The sequence below is a fragment of the Cyrtonyx montezumae genome, unplaced genomic scaffold, assembly GCF_038088225.1.
Source record: "Cyrtonyx montezumae isolate F1298 unplaced genomic scaffold, pur_monq_1.0 scaffold_6, whole genome shotgun sequence".
Classification (NCBI taxonomy): domain Eukaryota; kingdom Metazoa; phylum Chordata; class Aves; order Galliformes; family Odontophoridae; genus Cyrtonyx; species Cyrtonyx montezumae.
The window spans coordinates 2,282,171-2,301,480 of NW_027072067.1; the positions used below are offsets into that span (position 1 = coordinate 2,282,171).

The following is a 19,310-nucleotide window of genomic DNA, read 5'->3' on the forward strand; positions in this document are numbered from 1 at the left end:
CGTAATCCGGCTTCGCCTCCAGCCGTAACAAGCACAAGTTTGTTAAGTTGTTAAGGCTGGGGGCTGGGAAGGACCCCTGCCCATCCGTTCAGGTCTCTCCGTGCACATCTGCCACTTCCACGCGCAGAACTGAACGTGGAGGCGATGCTGCACTGAACTGCCCACCCTCCCTCGCTCAAACCCGAGCAGCCACGCGGCTCCCGCAGCAGCACCACACCAAGCCCTCGCAAACCACTGACCCCACGCACCCGCGGTGAGCAGCGCAACCAGCCCCACGCGGCTGCAAATCGCGGAGCAGAAAGGGCCGGAGGTTGCAAACCCCGCCCCGAGGCGTCAGGATCTGCCCTTCCGTAAGATGGCCCCCAAGAGGACACATTCCCTTAACAAGAATGGCGGCCCAAGGAGGCGGGGAAACCCGCGGCTCGCCGCCTCCTCCAATCAGCGGCCGCCAACTCTCCCGTGGAGGCCGCGGGTTGGCCAATGGGAGGAGGCGGCGTGGAAGCCGGGCGGGGAGCGGGCCAATGGGGGGAGGCGGCGGGGGGGGGGGGAGAAGCGGCGGCGCGCGGGGGCGGCGGTTGCCGGTACCGGCGTGGCGGGTGCCGAGCGAGGCGGGATGCGGGCGGCCCACGGGCTCTGGGCGACGCTGGCCCTGCTCGTGCTGCCGGCCGGCAGCCGGGCGCTGCGCGACGGGGAGTGCGAGGGTGAGTGGGGCCGGGCCGGAGGAGGGGCGGCCCCGGGGCACGGCGACGCGAGACCGCGCCCGCCCGCTGCCGTCGGGGCACGGGCCGCCGGGAGCGGCTGCTGGGAAGCGTGCCGCGCCCGGGCAGGAGGCGGCAGCGGCCGGGCCGAAGCGCTCCCGCAGCCCGGGGCCCGTCCCGCCCCGCGCCGCCCTGCCCGAGCCCCGGCCCGGCCGCGCCGTGGGGCCGTCCCGCCGGAAGTCCCCGTGCAGCCGCGGCGCTCCTTCGGGACGGGACGGGCCCCGCGCTGCCGGACCGCGGCCGCACTGCCCGCGGCGTCTCTGTTCTTTCCGAAGGTTTTCACTTCCAGGCAGCGCACAGTGGACATCAGTGTGTGTCTGTGGCTGGAGGCAAAGTGATGTGAGGTAAATGCCGGCGCTGTGCGCGCACCAAGTTTTCCTGAGTGGCCCGGCCCGTCGTTACTGCCAGCTCCAGGCGGGGGGAGCCGGCTCAGTTGGCTGCAGCGCTCCCACTCGTTCCCGGCCTTGGTTCTGTGCTCACGTTGGGTTGAACGCAAGTTGATGAGCGGGTTTGCTGAGCCCTCTCCGCTGGGACACACGCAGTGTACGCCTGTGGTGGAGAGCCAGGCCAATGGGGGACCTGGGAGCCCCCAGCTCCTGCAGCAGGAACGTGGGGCACAGATCTGCAGCACAGGTGATGCTGGTGCCCGTGCGAGCAGCAGAACGAGTGAAAGCCGAGTCTGCAAGCTTGTGGGGACTCATCGTGCTCTGCTGCACGGATCCTGTTGGACGCTGCAGCTGCCTGCCTCCCTGTGCTGTGCTTCCTCTGGTGCACAAACTGCCCGACTGTTGCCTGGGGGGAGTGTAAGGACTGAGCTGTGTGCGCCCCTCCCAGCGTTCAGGCTTGGCTCTGTCCTCCTTGCTGCTGGTGTGCTTGTGGAAGTTTCATTATCTTTCAGCCTCTTTGAAACTGATGCAGAGTTTTATGATAAAAGAGGAGAGAAACATGCCAAGTGGGCACAGCACGTGATCGTGTTACAGCTTTTCCTCTTGGAAACAACTGTCCCATTACAGACTCTAGTGTGTGCTGTCATTAGTAATGTGATATCACTGATTATTCAGTTGATTTGCCTCCTGGATGAGTTGGTTTTATCAGAACTGGTTTTGAAGCTGTAGTGGCTTTACCAAAGCAGCAAGAATAGGGCATCAGGTTTCCTTATTTTTCACAGCACCGTTTTGTGTCACACCCCTCACAGCTGAATCCTGCTGCTTACTCAGTCCAGCGTGCAGAAGTCACCAGACAGTTCCAGGGATCTGCTTTTTCAGATTGCCAAAAACCCACCAGAACTACCAGGGCATATTGCTGCCTCACATGTGCTGAAACGCCTGTGAAGTCACTGATTGCTAACAGCTCCTAAACGTCCTGTTCTGCAAATCCTTTATTCCGTTCCCCTGCTTCTGAGAGCTGCTGTGTGATTCCTGCAGTGACAGGTAACTCCACCCTCTTCCCTTCCAGTGTGTGTCACCTTCCTGGGGAGGTTCTACCAGAGTCTAAAGGACAACGATGTTGAGTTCACACCTGCCAGTATTGAAAAGGAGCTCATGAAATCCTGCAGAGAGGCAAAAGGCAAAGAGAACCGGTTGGTAAGTGGTCGTCAGCGTTGGCTCTGGAGGAGAGAAGTTGTAGAACGCTTGGCAAGCGAGGGGGAACTAGTGCTTCTGTGTTTGTACGGTGTCCTTCCCCAGGGGCTGCTCTGGGGCCACAGCTGGTCCTGTAATTTTTTGTTGTTGCAAGAGGAGACAGGGAGCACGACCTTGTATGAACTTCACTTTAAATATATCTATCTATCTGTCAACAGACCTCTCGTTGCTGACCTTATTTCTCCCCGTTACCAAAGGGCTGGGGATTACAAAGCTTTTATTTGCTGTAGGACTTCCCTGTCAGACTGCGTTTGGAGTATTACATAAACAGTGCTTAACACTTTTTAGCTGTCAGCTGTGAACTACAGGGAAACTAAACTGTCCTAAGTAAATCCAGGTGCGCTCTCCTGAGAACTGCAGGGGGTCACCCCTAGAAAACGAGGGGCAGTACCTCAGGAAGTCACTGTCCTTTAACAAAGAAAGCTTCGGTGATCCAAGTTGTTAACAACTTGAAAAACAGGCCAGCAGCAAAGCAGTGCTGAAAAGTGGAAAGCAGCGTGGGAAGAGGCCCCTGGCTCAGGGTCAGGCTTTCTTTTGCCCTCCTGTGGCAGTCCTTCGGAAAGTTCTATAGCTGTCAGCTGCAAAGAGATGGATAGAAAACCTTTTTAGAAGAATGTTTCCATGCATCTGCACCTTGCTTTTTTCTTTTCTTTTTTCCCCTTTAGTGCTATTATATTGGGGCCACAAGTGATGCAGCCACCAAAATCATTAATGAGGTGTCAAAACCCATGAGTCACCACATCCCCGTGGAAAAGATCTGTGAGAAGCTCAAGAAGAAAGACAGTCAGATCTGCGAGCTAAAATACGGTGAGTTGCCAGCTTAAGGGGGGATGCACGTGCCTTCCTGGCGTGCCGGGTCCCCGTGGGTAAAAGCTGAAGCTGCAGCGAGGCGGGAGGCCGTTAGTTGCACAGCCTGTGCTGTTGGCTGTGACACCTGTACAGGGATGCTCGGGTGGGGCTGTGGGCTGCCAACACCACGGAGCTTCTGCAGAACTGTACCTGCCCGGCGCCAGCAGCGCTGTGCTGCGTTGGCCGCTAGGGCTGTGCACTGGGCTGTGCACTGGGCTGTGCCGGTGCCTCCAGCGCCGGTGGGCGCCGCTTTCCCTCCCTCCCGCTGCGGTGCCGGTCCGGTGCGGTGCGTCCAGCGCTTCTCTCCGCCCTCCGTTGACGGCGCGCTCCGGGCTGCTGCCCTCCTCCCGAGAAGACGGCTGTGAACGAGCGCCCGCTCCTGCGTGCTGACCCACGCTCTCCGCCCTTCCGTCCCCCGGACCGTGGCTGCGGAGCTCCTCGTTTCTCTCCCTGCCCGCCTTCCGCCGCCGTCGCCCGTTCATTCCGGCGGAGGACGGCTGCAGCGCTGCGGGGCTCGGCTTCGGCGCTGAGCGCGGCTGTGCTCTCCCCGCAGACAAACAGATCGACCTGAGCACCGCCGACCTGCGCAAGCTGCGCGTCAAGGAGCTGCGGCGGATCCTCGACGACTGGGGCGAGGCGTGCAAGGGCTGCGCCGAGAAATCCGACTTCATCCGCAGGATCCACGAACTGATGCCCAAGTACGCGCCGAGGGCGGCGGGCGCTCGCGCCGACCTCTGAGGAGGGGCCGCGCGGGCACGGCGCGGCGGCGCGCGCTGTACGGGGCTCATTAAAGTACCACGGTTTCTAGCGGGGGCCGCGTCCCATGTCACGTGATTGCGCGTTCTCGCGGGCGAACGCCGCGCTCCTTTTCCTTCGGCCGCGCGGGTCGGAGGGGTGGGGGGGGCGGGGGGAGGGGCCGGCCTCGCCGCGCTCGCTCCTCCGCATTGGCCGCCCGCAATGACGCGCGGGTTGGGGCCGCTCCCCCTCCCGGCGCCGCCGCCATGCTGCGGGGCGCGCGGCGATGACGTAGAGCCCGCGCGGCGCGGCGGCCGGAGCCGCCTTCGTTCCCTTTTGTCCAAGATGGCGGCGGCCGCCGGAGGCGTCTCCTGAGCCGCGGGCCCCGGCGCCATGAAGCGCGGCAGCGAACGGGACGCCAGCCCGCCCGGGGCCGGGGGAGGCCGCGCCGTCGCCGCCAAACGGCCCCGCGAGCGGGAGCGCGACAGCAGCAGCCGGCGCGGCCCGCACCGCAGCTCGGGCGCCTCCCGCAGCAGCCGGGACAAGTCCGCGCCCGGCGGCGGCGGCGGCGGAGGCGGAGGAGGAGGAGGAGGAGGAGGAGGAAGCGGAGGAAGCGGCGGAGGAGGCTCCGGCTCCCGCAGCCACCGCGGCGATGAGCGCGCCGGCGGCGCCGACTCCAACCACCGCCCGGCGGCGAGCGGCTCGGCGTCGGGCGCCCGCGGCCAGGCCGCCCCCTCGTCCTCGTCGTCGTCGTCGTCGTCGTCGTCCCGCGCGCTCGGCGTGCCCAAGGCCAAGGCCCTGCCCGGCGCCGTGGTGGCCCCCTCGCTGCTGCTGGCCGGGCCGCCGCCGGGCGCCGCGCCCTCGCTGCTGCTGGCGCCGCTGGGGGGCTCGGCGGGGCTGGCCGGGGAGCCGCCGGGCTCCTGTGAGTACAAGACGCTGCTGGTGAGCGGGCTGAGCGCGGCCCTGCCCGACCAGCTGCTGGAGGACGGGCTGTTCCGCCTCTTCCAGCGCTTCGCGGGGGGGGGCGCCGGGGACATCAGCGTCAAGCTGTCCCACACCCCCGAGCTCGGCCGCGTCGCCTACGTCAACTTCCGACACCCCGGGGACGCCCGCGACGCCCGCCGGCACGCCCGGGCCCGCCAGCTGCTGCTCTACGACCGGCCGCTCAAGGTGGAGCCGGTGTACCTGCGCGGGGGCCGCAGGAGCCGCACGCCGCCCCCCGCGCCCTCGCCGGAGCCCCTGGGCTACCTGCCGCCCCTCCACAGCGCCTACCAGTACAAGCAGCGGTCGCTCTCTCCCGTCACCAGCCCCCTGCTGCGGGAGCCGCGGCCCCGGCACGCGCACGCTGCCGCCGCCGCCTTCGCGTTGGAAGCCGCCGCCATCGGGCTCTCCCGGGAGCGGGAGCGGGCCCTGGATTACTACGGGCTGTATGACGAGCGCGGCCGGCCCTACAGCTACCCCATCGTGGCCGAGGAAGACCTGATGCCGGAGGACGATCAGAGGGCCACCCGCAACCTCTTCATCGGCAACTTGGACCACAACGTCTCGGAGGTGGAGCTGAGGCGCGCCTTCGAGAAGTACGGTATCATCGAAGAAGTGGTGATCAAGCGCCCTGCCCGCGGCCAGGGCGGGGCTTACGCTTTCCTCAAGTTCCAGAACTTAGACATGGCGCATCGGGCCAAGGTGGCGATGTCAGGCCGCGTCGTTGGCAGGAACCCTATCAAAATTGGCTACGGTAAAGCCAACCCTACTACCCGGCTGTGGGTGGGGGGCCTCGGTCCGAGTACGTCCCTGGCTGCCCTGGCGAGGGAGTTTGACCGCTTCGGCAGCATCAGGACTATTGACTACGTGAAGGGAGACAGTTTTGCGTATATCCAGTACGAAAGCTTGGATGCTGCCCAGGCCGCCTGCGCGCAGATGAGAGGCTTTCCCTTGGGCGGACCAGAGAGGAGACTTCGCGTGGATTTTGCCAAAGCAGAAGAGACGAGGTACCCGCAGCAGTACCAGCCTGCACCCCTCCCTGTGCACTACGAACTGCTCGCTGATGGGTATAGCAGACACAGAAGCCTAGAGCAAGACTTGAGGGTGCGAGATAGGACTCCCCCGCATCTCCTGTACTCGGACAGAGACAGGAGCTTTGCCGAGGCAGACTGGGCCAGTCCTGCCAAAAACGCTGAACGCAGAAACAACTTGGAGAGCTACAGCCGGTCCGTGCGCAGCCGGAGCGGGGAGCGCTGGGCCAGCGACAGCGATCGCGCTGTGCCCAAACTGTGGGAAGAGAGGCGGAAGCGACGGAGCCTTTCCAGCGACCGCGGGAGGACTACTCACTCGCCTTACGAGGACAGAAGCAGGACAAAGGCCAGTGGGCCAGCTTTAGACCGCAGCCCGGAGCGGGCTCGCAAGGAGAATCACACTACAGAATCCGGAACTGAGAAAGAACAGAGTAACTCCCTTCAGAACAATCGTCACGCCACTGAGGAGAAACCCCACCGTGAGGCACCCGATGCTCCGCAGCCTAAAAAAAGGGACAGCGAACGCAATCATCGAACTGGTGAATCAGAATCAAAGACTCACGAGGAGCCAAAATCCGAGACCAAAAAGTTAAAGAATTTGTCGGAATACGCTCAGACGCTGCAGCTTGCTTGGAGCGGGCTTCTCGTGCTAAAAAACAGCTGCTTCCCCACGTCTATGCACATCCTGGAGGGAGAACTCGGTGTCATCAACGGACTCCTCAAAGACCACTCTTCCGGTGGGAAGCTCACGCAGCTCAAAATCGCTCAGAGACTTCGGCTCGACCAGCCCAAGCTGGATGAAGTGACTCGCCGTATCAAACAAGGCAGCCCCAATGGCTACGCCGTGCTCCTGGCCACGCAGTCCGCCCCGGGCGGCGCGGGGGCCGAGGGCACCTTCCCCGTGGTCGAGCCCGGCTTGCAGCGACGGCTGCTCAGGAATCTGGTCTCCTACTTGAAACAGAAGCAGGCTGCTGGGGTTATCAGCCTGCCCGTGGGAGGAGCGAAGGGCAGAGACAGCACAGGCATGCTTTACGCGTTCCCTCCTTGTGAATTCTCTCAGCAGTACCTCCAGTCAGCACTAAGGACATTGGGGAAGTTGGAAGAAGAACATATGGTGATAGTTATAGTCAAAGACACTGCCTAGCCCACACTGTCTTTTCAGATTCCACGTTTTCTTTGTGTGTCACACAACCCCGTTGTTTTTAAAGGCCAATCATTTTGGTGGAGGCTGAGAACACCTCAACCGAAGTGCTAAGATCTTTAGTTTCTAATTAATTTTAATACCATTTAAATAGAGCCCATTTCATTCGTTTTTAATATGTGACACTGTCCGCTGTTGTTCTGTATTTTTATTTTTTAACTGTATGAAAAAGTTGTCAGTAAAGCCTTGTTCACTGATGGATTTCTAAACTTGTGCGCTATCCTGGTTCTTAGGGCCTGGGAGGGCTGGTGCCCTGTGCTGCCCGGAGGCGGAGTGCCCAGCACGGGCTCAGCCCCTGAGCTGCAGCCCTGCAGTCTCTGCTGTCCTGCCAGGTGGGAGGGGAAGGGGTATTTGTGCCCTCTGAAGGACCGAAAGGTTGGTCTTGCTTTTGGCTTGGTTGTTTTTGTTGCCTTTGCCCTCTTTGCTTTTTATTTCATAAAACGAAGCCTTGATGCGTTTCTGTCGCAGCTCCATTTCAGGATAGGTGCTTCCAAGGAAGCAAAACCTGACTGAGTAGAAATGTTTATTTCATACATTAAAAAAAAAAAAAAAAGAACAATCAATAATGATAATAATTACAGTTGATACTTGGGCAAAAAGTTTGCTGTTAAGGAGTCAATTCTGTACCCAATTCTGTGAAAGCACCTCAACAAAACAGCCAAGGCCCAATGCTGCTGGCTTCTGTAAAAAGAGAAAGAAATCAGGAGAAGAAAAAATAATCATGGAAGGGGACACCCTCTTGGGCTGTGTTAGATGCAGGCGAGCAAATAAAGGGCTCCAGGTCCTTCTGTAGGCGCCCTTTCGTGGAGCCGTCGTGTTGCGCTATCTGAAATCCTTCATTGCAAGATAAACTGCAAAGGTTTTTTTGTTTGTTTGTTTGTTTGTTTTCTCTTAACTTAAAACTCATTTGCAAGCCTGCAAAAATATAACCAAGTCTGGCTGTCATCCGGAAGCACCGCGTGTTAGCAGCATCTGTCTGCGGGGCGAAAGCAGTTTAAGCTGAGGTCCTTCGCCTCGCTGTCTGTGGCACGACACCGTTACTGCAGAGCGCCAGCTCGTTGGCAGGGCTGCTTTCTCAGTGACTTAAGGATGTAACCATTTCAAATTGGAGATAAAATCTGCACTACTCAGCTTGGGGATCTTTTATTACTTTTTAAAATCATGCCTGTAGATTTTAGGAGGTTAGGGGGAATTGTGTGGCGTGAAAAACACCACATCTTGAACTTTTCCTTTAGATTTGCAGGGATTGCTTGGTTTTGGTTTTGGTTTTGGTTGGTTGCTCAAGTGCTGGAGGTAAGCAAGTGAACAAAATCCTGGGAGAGCCAGAACGTCAGTGCTCCTCACGGCGGCCTCGGAGCTGCCACAGCCTCTTCAGGGCTGTGCTCTCAGCTGACAGCGGTGGTTATCCCTGCACAGCCTGGAGTAGCCCAGCTCAGTGACACTTCTCTTTGTGTTTCATTGTCAACCCTGCAGTTTCACAGTAGGGACATCATCAGCTTAATTTAGCAGTTTTGGTACCGACAATTACAGTCATTGGGTTGGGTTTGTTCTTATTTTTTTTTAACATTTAATACTGTGATAATTATGAAAGCAAAACTAATGAGTTAGCGTGCTCACGAGGGGATATTTCCTTTGAGTGTCTGTACCCCTGAAAATCTAACTGTCCTGAGGGCCTGAGAGCAGCAACAAGGGTCCCCCCTGTGCTCATCAGTCTTCAACACAGCGGTAGCTGGCCTGCTCCTGCTGTTACATGGTTACAGGGACGCTGACTTTTCACCTTGTGACCTAGCCCCCAAGGCTTTGTAACGGAGACTGCCAAATGTCAGTAAGTGTAACCACTAAGTGCTATCTGAAACCGAGTGCTATTAAATGTCCCTTATGGCCAGAGTCAGCGTGACTAGAGCTTTTTGTCAGAGAGCACCCTATGTGGTGGCCATGCCCTCACCATCACAGCGCAGCGTGCAGTGGGGCCCCAACAAGTACCTGATGGCTTCTGGAATGGTGAAAGCTGCAAGTCTCTGATAACAGAGCCGGGGAACCACTGCAGATACCCAATCTTCCCTTTTCCTTTGGAGACAAGTAAATGATAGCGTAGGTTTGGGGTTGTTTTACAAATTGGGCAGAGGGGAACTTTATGAGGTTCAACAAGGGCAAGGACAGGGTCCTACACCTTGGGAGAGGCTGAGCTGCTGCAGAGGAGCTCTGCAGAGAAGAACCTGGGGGTCCTGGCAGGCAGGAGGTTGGCCACGAGCCAGCAGCGTGCCCTGGTGGCCAAGAAGGCCAATGGTACCCGGGGCTGCGCTACAAAGAATGTGGCCAGCAGGGTGAGCGAATCCTTCCCCTCTGCTCTGCCCTGGCTCCAGACAGGGAACTGGTGGAGAGAGTCCAGAGGAGGGCAACAAAGATGGTTAAGGGCCCGGAGCATCACCCTTGTGATGAAAGACTGCCCCAGGGCTGGTCGGCCTGGAGGTAGGCTGAGAAGCGTGGGAGAGGTCAAGCAGGTGGGGTCAGGCTCTTTCCAGCAGCACCCAAATGACAGGACGAGGAGCAATGGGCACCAACTGGAACATACAAAGTTCCATATAATATAAGGAAAAGCTGTGTTTGTTGTTGTTGTTTTTGTTTGTTTGTTTTGGGGGGTGTTGGGGGGGGGAGGGGCAAAAGGTGACAGAGCACTGGAACAGGCTGCCCAAGGGGGTTGTGGAGTCTCCTCCTCTGGAAATAGTCAAGACTCAACCTGGATGCTTTCCTCCATGACCTGCTGCAGGGAACCTGCTCTAGCAGTGCGGTGGAGGTTCCTTCCACCTCCTACGATTCTGTGATTTCAGTGAATACAAGCTTTGGGTTGGGTGAAACGTTTCCATGTGGGGATTTCTCTCTGTTGAAGCGTCTGACTGGTGCAAGCTCGTATACACGAGAGGCTGACCAACAACTCTCCCTCCTACAAACAAATTACTCAGTGTGGTGTGAGAGCACCAGCTCTCCAGCTCAACGACTCGAGCATGCCAGCCCTCAAGACACCGGTGAGCCACAGCCACTGCATGAAAGTTGGGCTGCGTGGAGGCCACAGGCCCTGTGGGCTCAGCAGTACCTGTGGGAACATCCTCAGCTGATCTCATCCCCTCACCCATGCACTCAACCCGCAGATGAGGAAAGCAGGCCTGAAGAAGGGTACAACAAAGAACCACAGTGTGAATCCAGAAACGGCTCTGGGGGGCAAACAGGTGGCAGGGAAGCACCCCAGAACCAAGTGGTGCGTAGTGCTGAGTGGTGGTTGGGTTTTCTCAGAGGCAGGAGTGTGTCAAGGCTGTGTGCTTGTGCAGCAAGGGAACGCAACAGGCAAAGGGGGATAGGGGAAGGGAGGGTGGTCCACGAGCATTAGTGTTCAGAGTGAATGGCATCTTCTTTTCAACACCTACTCAGCAAACACCCTGGCTACACCACTACTTCTACCATCAATGGACTGCTGTCTTTCTTTTATCCTGAAGTATCAGGGCCAAGCTTTAAGCTTCTTGCCCCAGCACTCCAGCCGCTGCGTTGTGGGTGCGTGTTCAACTACGCTGTGCAGCAGAGGGGGGCTGAGCCCAGGGCTGGGTCAGAGTGTGTGACAGCACAGGCCGAGGCTCAACCTTGCCTTACAGAAGCAGGATATACACAGAGCAAGGCCAAGTGCAGCCCAGCCCAGGGCTCAGGGCTGATGTGGGGGCAGTGAGCCAAGCTCTGCCACTCCAGCTGCAGTTGTTAGGCCTCAAACCTGCTCTCCTTTTGGCTCTATTCACTACAGTTGGATGGGGGAGGGGATGGTTGGGGAAGGGGTGGATTGCATATGTACTTACAGTGGTCCTGTTTCAAGGCAAGATTTATAAATAGCAGCTCTCCCTGCTAGACATTTCATTTCTGTCTCATAAAAATAGTTGGCAAATTGCTCCAAGGTAGCAACAGATGCAGATGGTTACAGTTACATTATAATGCCAGCACAATATGGACAGCTGGCACACCTCCTCTCCACAGAACTTTATATTCTTTTTTCCCCTCTCCTCTGGAGCAGGGCATTTTTAAAGTAAAGATGTGTAAGGTGTGTCTTGATAAGCTAGAGGCTGACTTCCACAGCTGGAGGACAGCAGGTCCAGTTTTCAAAAGCCCTCTCTAGTCAGAGCTTTCCTCCAATGGCTGGTCTCAAACACTGCAGTAATCGCAACGTGTTCATCTGTATAGGTGCTGGGGATTGCAATTATCTGTTAAAAGCTGCAGCAGAACCCTATCTTCTCAATTATTAACAAGCACTCCTGGGTGAGTGCATTAAGCAGATGAGTGCTGGAAGGAAGAAAAGCTGTCCTTTCTCTTGGTTGAAAAGGAGGTTTTTCCTCTTCAAACAATGAATCCTTCAGCCTTAGTTGAAATGAGCACCGTTTGTTGTGGACCACTTGGTGTAGTGTCAAGGAGTGAGAATCCTCCAGCTCCCTGCTCTGCCTCAAACTCTACTCTGAAAGTGGCCAATCAGAAAAAGTGTAAGGAGTGGATATGCCTGGGTGCTCAGAGAGTAAAGAATGCATTTAAGTGGCCTTGTCCAAGCAAGTGAAAAGCACACTTACCTTTCAGTTCCAACTCACAGCACTAAGCCATAGTTGAGTGTTTGATTTAACTGTGCAGCACACAAGTGATTTTTTCCCCCTCTACAAAGGGCAGGGTCCATTGTCATGTTTGAGCAGGAGTACTCATTTGCCTTCCAGCAGTACAGCCACTAGGCAACCTGCACCATGCCAAACCACACGTGAATGAGGAGTCCCACCTTTCTGACACACAGCAGCATGGCACTGAACTCCCTGCCCTTCCTGCAACTGAGCTGCAGACTGAACATTCTGGTGCACCTTCAAAGGACACCAGCAGCACTCCCTGCTCAGACACACAGTGAAAACACAGTGCTGTGCTGCCTGAAAGCCCTGCACAAAATTCAAGGCTGGCAGGCAAGTTGACACAGCAAATTTGAACCCCTGAGCAAGATGTCCTGCAGGTCTGGGAGTCCTTGCAGACAAGAGCAGTAGGTGGAGCCTGCACCCTCTGAAATCTCAGCTCGTTTACTCTGCCCTTTATTGCAGCTGGGACAGCAGCTTCACCTAGCTGCTCTCCTGCACAGGGCCACGCTCTGCTGATAGGAAGAGCACTGCTTCTGTATGGGTGGCAGAGGAATGCATAGCAACAGCTCATGGCCATAAACGGAGACAGGACTTGTATTTGATTTTTTAATAAATACACTTTACATTAAAGAAAAAAGGCCTTCAATTTGCAGTTTCCACACAGAGGGCAAAAATGGAAGAAAAAAAAAAAAGATTAAAAAACTGTAACCACAAAGGGTAGAACGGGAGAAAGAGGGCTCAAACTTTAATCCCAGATTCCCATGTCCTCAGAAACACTAGGTTCTAATTAGGGCAAGCCAGGCTTTTTATCAGCCTTCCAGAGAGCTGGTATCACAGCAAGAATCTCTGCTTTACACAGCCAGTTCATTCAGTTACCAAACATCCCCCAGGACTCTCCCCTGGAGGATCACTTCATCTGAAACAGAGACCTTGCAGGTGGTAACACCTGCTGTTTTTAAAAAATAAAATCATATTTAAAATAAAAATATTCTCATTCCTCAACAATTTTAGAAACAACAATACTCATATTTTATTTAGTAGTTGCATAAAAATGCCTCTCTTTAAATTTTAAACAATTTGTCTCCCCCAAACCTACCCCGTGGTAATAAGGTACTACAGGAATACAAAGTTCATCAGTTCATTCCCTCTTCACTAGAACACCTGCTTTTTTTTTTTTTTATATAAAACTATTTCTGTTCTTTAGGAAAGAACTTTATACAAAGAAAATATATTGTGAAATATCTTCAGAAGTTTCCTTGAAGAGGAAAAAAAAGGCAGAGAGAAAAGAGGCCTAATGTCAGGTCTCTTTATTGTAGAGCTTCAGACTTTGCTCCAAGCCTCAAACTGACTCAAACCAACACAGCAGATGAGCTGGAATTCCTCAGACTTTCCCAGGAGTAAAAGGGTTGGGGTGCTCAGAATCCATTTCCAATTTGGTCTCTGGTCTTCTGCTGGCAAGGCAGTGTCTCCTGGCAACACCCCACCTAGCACTCGCTCCTCACTCGTTCAGAGTCAAGATTATGTCATCTTCCAAGTCAGAGTTATCAGAGCTGTCAGCTGAAAAGGAGACACACAGGTTATGTTCAGTGAGTGGACAGTCAGCAGGGCAGCTAGACAAGGCAGTGACTCAGAAGAGGTGGCCACCAGCTGCTTGGGACCAACAGCACTTCAGCAACAAGGAAGGCAGCTAGCACTGTTAATGCATTTAAAATTAACCAAAAGCAGTTAGCAGATCTGCACCAGAGCTTCTTCCTCCCTGTTAAAGCAGAGGGAGGACAGCAGCAGCTCTACCAAGTGCAGTTCCTTTCAGCTGGCAGTATCTTCCCATGGCAAGATAGAAAAATGCCAGCAGGAAGTTACCTGCACAATGTGGTGTTCCCAACTAAAAACCATAGTGCTGTGCCCACCCCATATCATTTCTCACAGTTATTTGAAAACAAGCTTGACAGTTCCAGCAATCCAATGTGGTGAAACGTGGCCTCTGTGAAATGTCCAAGGGGCTAATTCAAGTGCAGCAAGCTGGACCCAGACTTCTTCAGTGTTAGGTTCTTACTGGGCTGATGGTCCCCAGCAGCACAAAACAGTGGGAGACCTCCCCACAGAAGAAGTTCTCTCTGCACTCAAAACTAGCACCTTCCTTTAGACACTTAACTACACGACACCCATTAACAGTGACCCATAAACTATTTCTGAACATTGCTCCTTTACTGGTTTTCTTCCTTGTGGTACAAGATAAGAGCATGAGAGGATTTGCCAAAAGCAGTCACACACACGCTTGTTTTTTAGCTTAAAACAGAAAATCACTCCTCCATCAGTTGTACAGGAGGGAAGAGTAGCAGCTCTGGCAGCGAGGAAACCTCCTGCCTTACCTTGGAGATGATGATGGTTCTTTGTCTTATGTGAATTCATTGGATGCTGCAGTTAACTAGGTGTTAAAAATAGTTAAAAAAACAAAAACTTAAAAAAGACAAAACTTCTTTTTAGCCATTTCAGCTACACTGGATCTATAAAATGCCTGTTAAGGTAAGCAAGGCCTTCTGGAACATTAACCTCCTCAGATGATTTCCTTAAGAAAAAAAAAATCACAGGGAAGCAGCAGAAGGCACAAACCCCTTCAACCCTCCCACCCCCACCCCCCGTTCTCTGAAGAAGGTGCCAAGAAGGAAGAGAAAAACGGAATGCTCAAGTTGAAGATACAGTTATCCCACTTCACATCTGTCTGTACAGACAGCTGACTGCTGGAGTATCCTGCACACTCCTTCCCTAGGCTTACCACAGGACTTCACAGGAAGCTTGCCCTTTTGATTCAAAATTACTTGAAAAAATCAGCTGATCTTTCTGGCTTCTATTCCCTGGGTCTTCAACACACCTACAACAACAACACTGGAGCCAGACTCATTCCAGCATGTGGTATTTCCCCACGAAGAACAGGAGGAGGAGTAATTGCTTCTAAAACGCCTGAAGAAGTTCCAGGAAAGGTACAGAGTGCCCAGGAACCTGTACTGCTAAGAAGCAGAGCAAGAATACTACCAGCTGCTTTCTGCTGTGACCAGCTCTAGTGTTTCACCTTCCACCATGCTGACCATGAACTGAGGGGTCATTGCTGCTCCCAGAGCAGTTACAGCAACAAAAGGAGAGCTAATAAGAGTAGCCACACTCACACAGTAAGGGAAAGAAGTCCAAGGAAGAAAACAACTCAGAAGCTCTGGAGAAGAAGAGCAGCTGAAAATGTTGTTTTTATCTAACAATAGAGCACTAGAGGAAAGCTTTGAAAAGGGACTTCCTAGCTCCTTATTCTCCAGTCCAACACATAACCTTTACAGATGTGGAGCTCAAAAGTAGAGGTAAATCTGATTCCAGTTAACTGCTTGGAAGAAACTTAAGACCTGTCTGGGAATTGCCATTTTAGAAGAAACTGATGAAACAAAGTCAGCCATGCTGGTGCAAGTCATCATCACAGATACTTGAATTCAGCACATTCCAAGGTGATTTCTCTCCTGGACATGGAAGAACATGGAATTCTCACCTATCATATAAATACCCCGTGTCCATTTCAAAAAAGATACCCCACTATCCCCAGAACAAGCTTCTGAAAGATGTGCATGGAGAAAGAAATTGCTTTGGCAAGATAAACAGACCAACCCACCCCAAACCAACAGCAGTGGAAAAGCAAGACAAATTTATACTTAAGAGTTGCTCTATAGATTGTTGCTGAAAAGGAAGCAATCTCTTCTAAGGCATGAGAAAACAAAGCCACTCACTCCCATTTCAGCTGTTCTTTGAATTATTTATTTTGAAGCACACCCACTGTTTGTTATGGAGATTCAACCATACTAGAGAAAATCAGGGAGCTCTGCTGCAGTACCAAATCCCCAGTGGCTCTATCCATTAACAACGTACACGTGTGGCTATTTTGTAATCTGCAGTGCTGTGTAAAGCACACCTGAAGTAACTGTTAGGTAGCACTCAGTTTCATTATGGGAATAGCTATTGAAATTACTTCCCTGAACTGCTGCTCTGCTCTGCCCCCTGGACAATTCAAGTACAAACATTTTAGGAGCTCTCTTAACAACACCGAGCCCTGCATCCTCTGCCAAAACTGAAGTGGAGCTCTCATAGCAGCGTTGGCATGCCACCTAATGGGACAGGCAGAAGTTACATGCAACCCGAAAATGTTGAGTGCATAACTTTATTAATGAATTTGAGCTATATAAGTGTCCAATATGATCCCATGTACTATACCTACCATGTGATTCCCTTATCACCTCACACTAACTACTTATCCCTGTCAGCCTCTTAAGCTAAGGGAACTATTTTATCCCCATTTCAAAGCTTGGAACTTCAAAAGATTTACCCTTGGTGAGAGAGAGAAAAAAAAAGAACAGTATCTGATGGCACAAATCCCAAGCCTGATGCTACATCTTACCTTCTTTTTCTTGTAAGCCTTTTTCCAAACTGAAATGCTAGATAAAGAGTTTAGACCTTTCTTTCTTACACTTCCAGTCTATGTTAACTTCTCAAGTCTCTATGCCAGGAAAAGAGAACAATTTCAACTTTATCTCAAAGTTATGTTAGCAACAGAAAAAAGGAAACAAAGTCAGAAATGACATGTTGACTTTGCAATTTAAGCAACTGTAGAAGAGAAATAACAGTGCCAAGGAGCAAAAAGGCTCTGCTATCCTTACAGGCACAAATGAGGTAGAGAATTCAAGTGAAGCAACAGGTTCAACCAGAGTCCCCCCAAAGGGCAGGACAAGCAAGCAATAAGATAAGGTTTCTTCACTTATTGTTTCTTGGCCTGCCTTTAAGAGTTCACACACACACACACACACACACACACACACACACCTGGGAGCTCCCGAAGAAAGGAAATGCCTTCTGTTTTTACTGATAGATTGGCTATGAGAGGCTATGGGTGAACGAGTACGATGTACTGTGTCTTACGTACCAGTGAGGGAGAAAGTCAGCTACATCAATCCAGTTACATCTGCATGTTTGTCATGACATTAAATAGAAGACAAGGCCACCTGTGGTTACCAAGCTGGTACAGGTACTTACTATCTCCAAGAATCAGCTCAACTTCCTCATCAGCATCAGAGTCTTCATCTTCACCCTCATCACCCTCTTCCAGGAGGTTGGCAAGCTCCTCATCATCAGAGGGTGAAAAGTCGTTTTCTCCATCCTCACCAGCATTCTCATTGTTCTCATCCTCCTCCAACTCAGCCTCTAGCAGCTGGTCTGTATCTAGTTCATCAAGGTCATCTGTATCATCATCATCTTCATCATCATCTTCTTCCTCTTGCTCTTCTTCCTCCTACAAAGACAAAAACAGTCCATTGTGGACATTAAAACAAACGCAAAATGGAGTAAGAACAATTGAACAAAAGCATATCTATAGTTTCTACTTCTCCCCACATCCAGACATAACCCATTATTGCATGTAAACCTTTTCTTTACAAGTACAGAATACTGAACATGCTGGATCATTAGCAGGCTTGTAGATTTTCACCTGCAAAAGGCTGGTGCAACACTGATACCACTGGGTAGAGCTCCTCTCCAATAGTGCCCATCAAAACATCACCATAATGCAGTCTTGAGAAGGACAAGCAGTAATACCCATTAATCCATGGCTTTGTTGCTAGTCTTGTGCAAAGTGCTTTACTTTCAACTGGCTAAAAACGTTTCATTTCCATCAAATAGCATGCAGCATGGATGTTCAGTCTCCATCCTGATTTAGATGAGATGCAAAGTGTAGCAAAAGATACGATCAGTCCACACCGATTCCTGAACCACTCAGCTGAAGACACTAGACTTGTCCAAAGCAGTTCAAAATGTTCATCTTAGCCATTAATCTGCAGGCCACGATCTTTCTTTTCCTTACTTCTAAATTGTAGGAATTTACATTCAGTAAAGGAACTGAATTTATGATTGTACAGGCCAAACCCAGAAATTCATAGCTAGCTGATAACGCTGAGCAGGAAGAAGCCATTACCAACCTATCATTCTTCCAGACAAATGAGAGGTTGAGTGCCATCACAGGCTGAGCTCCAGGAAGCCTCCAAGACTTAAGGAAAGGCTTCAAATACACACACGCATCCCCTCAAAGTCTTTTCTCTAATGGGATGCTCTCGTGTAGCAGGAAGGCAGCTCTCAAGTCTTAACTGCCCCTTTGCTTGGGGAGAGAGCACATTTTGAAAACTTTGAAGCAGCTATGACAGATAATTAACAATCTACTACAAGAGTTAATTTGGTCTTCCAGCTTGCTCGCACTATTGCTTTAACTGCTGCATTCTCAGATCCATAAAGAAAAGAGAAAAAGCAAAGCCCTTACTTTCACACCCACCACTCAACCTACATTTTCTTCAGTCAGTGCTATAGAAAAAAAAATACCACCACACAAATCCAGCATCTGTCAAAGGCAAAAGAAACAAGGAACACCAAAAAACCTGAGCAAGTTCTATTGTCTCCCCTTGCAAAAGGCAGCCAAGTCTCTCTGGAAAAAACAAGCCAAGGATTTCAGCATCTAGAGATGGAGACACAAAACTGTAGGTATTAAGAAAAAACTATGCTGTCTATGGAATTCATTTAAAGCTTGTGAAATTGAAGCCTGAAGGATTCTGAAAAAGTATTGTATCAACACTGCTGCTCAAGGCAAGACACACATAGCTATATCATAACTTAACTACAGAATGAAGTAACATTCGTATGACATTGAAGGTTTCTTTTGGTTAGACATTTACCAAGAAAGGATATATTCAGGTGCAAATCAACTCTGAAGGATCATACCAACCACCGAGGAAAAATTCCTTACGAAAATACAAATAGGAATAGAATCTTGACAACTGAAATCAATGCTTTTTTCTTCCCAGTTTAAATTACTTAATCTGAAGCACATGATCAAAATCCATCCACACTCATTCAAAAACCACCTAATAACAATAAAAATCAGATCATAACTATACCCATCCTAGGTAAAGCAGAACCAGAAAATAATGCAAAAGCCACACTACAGGAAGTCACATCTGCACGTGACAGAGAGTCCTACATAACGTGCTCACTACAGGTTATTTCTAATCTGAATGCCACAGATCACCGCTCAAGAGGAGTGAACCTGCACTTAGTCATGTTTTAACAGACACAAAGAGGAGCCAGGAAGCCATAATGCTTCTGCTAAGTAATGGGCAGAATAATCCTGAATTAGTTTCCCAGCAATCTCCAAGCACAAACCCGCAGATGCATGGTGATTCTCCAGGCTGGAAGATAAGGCTTGCACGTGGCAAGACATCCCTCAGCAAAGCACACTGACCTTCTGCACCCAAACCCAAGCTGCAGGACATACAGCCAAGGAAGACCTATCCTTGTACTGCTTCACTATCATCTGCAAATGACATTCAGTCTACTGATGGATATCGAGGCTGCAGCTTCAGATAACCGCCTCACATACAGGATCCACACGCAGAAGAAAAAATGGTATGTTTTCA

At 52.0% G+C, this 19,310-nt stretch overlaps 3 protein-coding genes across 5 annotated transcripts in view; 2 read left to right on the top strand and 1 right to left on the bottom strand.

Annotated features, from left to right (window-relative positions):
* Positions 1-389: 389 nt before the first annotated feature.
* On the top strand, positions 390-4,060 carry MANF (mesencephalic astrocyte derived neurotrophic factor). The gene is given in 5 exon segments (XM_065749356.1): positions 390-504; positions 507-701; positions 2,214-2,341; positions 3,064-3,205; positions 3,801-4,060. Coding segments are annotated over 5 exon segments (765 nt in total). The 3' UTR covers positions 3,986-4,060.
* Positions 4,061-4,322: 262 nt separating this feature from the next.
* On the top strand, positions 4,323-7,396 carry RBM15B (RNA binding motif protein 15B). The gene has a single exon (XM_065749323.1). The coding sequence runs from the start codon at positions 4,376-4,378 to the stop codon at positions 7,136-7,138; it is 2,763 nt and encodes a 920-aa protein (XP_065605395.1). The 5' UTR covers positions 4,323-4,375; the 3' UTR covers positions 7,139-7,396.
* Positions 7,397-13,093: 5,697 nt separating this feature from the next.
* DCAF1 (DDB1 and CUL4 associated factor 1) overlaps positions 13,094-19,310 on the bottom strand; it is a 49,957-nt gene continuing 43,740 nt past the window's right edge. For 2 of the 3 annotated variants that reach the window (XM_065749726.1, XM_065749724.1), the window contains 2 exons: positions 16,888-17,143; positions 13,094-13,386 (listed from right to left, as the gene is read on the bottom strand). In XM_065749726.1, coding sequence (XP_065605798.1) covers positions 13,328-13,386; positions 16,888-17,143 — 315 coding nt within the window. In that variant the 3' untranslated portion in view covers positions 13,094-13,327. Of the gene's footprint in view, positions 13,387-14,198; positions 14,255-16,887; positions 17,144-19,310 lie in introns of all 3 variants that reach the window. The other variant, XM_065749725.1, reaches the window with a different exon arrangement.

Coding starts and splice junctions, on each gene's coding strand:
- RBM15B (XM_065749323.1), top strand. CDS start 4,376: ATGAAGCGCGGCAGCGAACGGGACGCCAGCCCGCCCGGGGCCGGGGGA.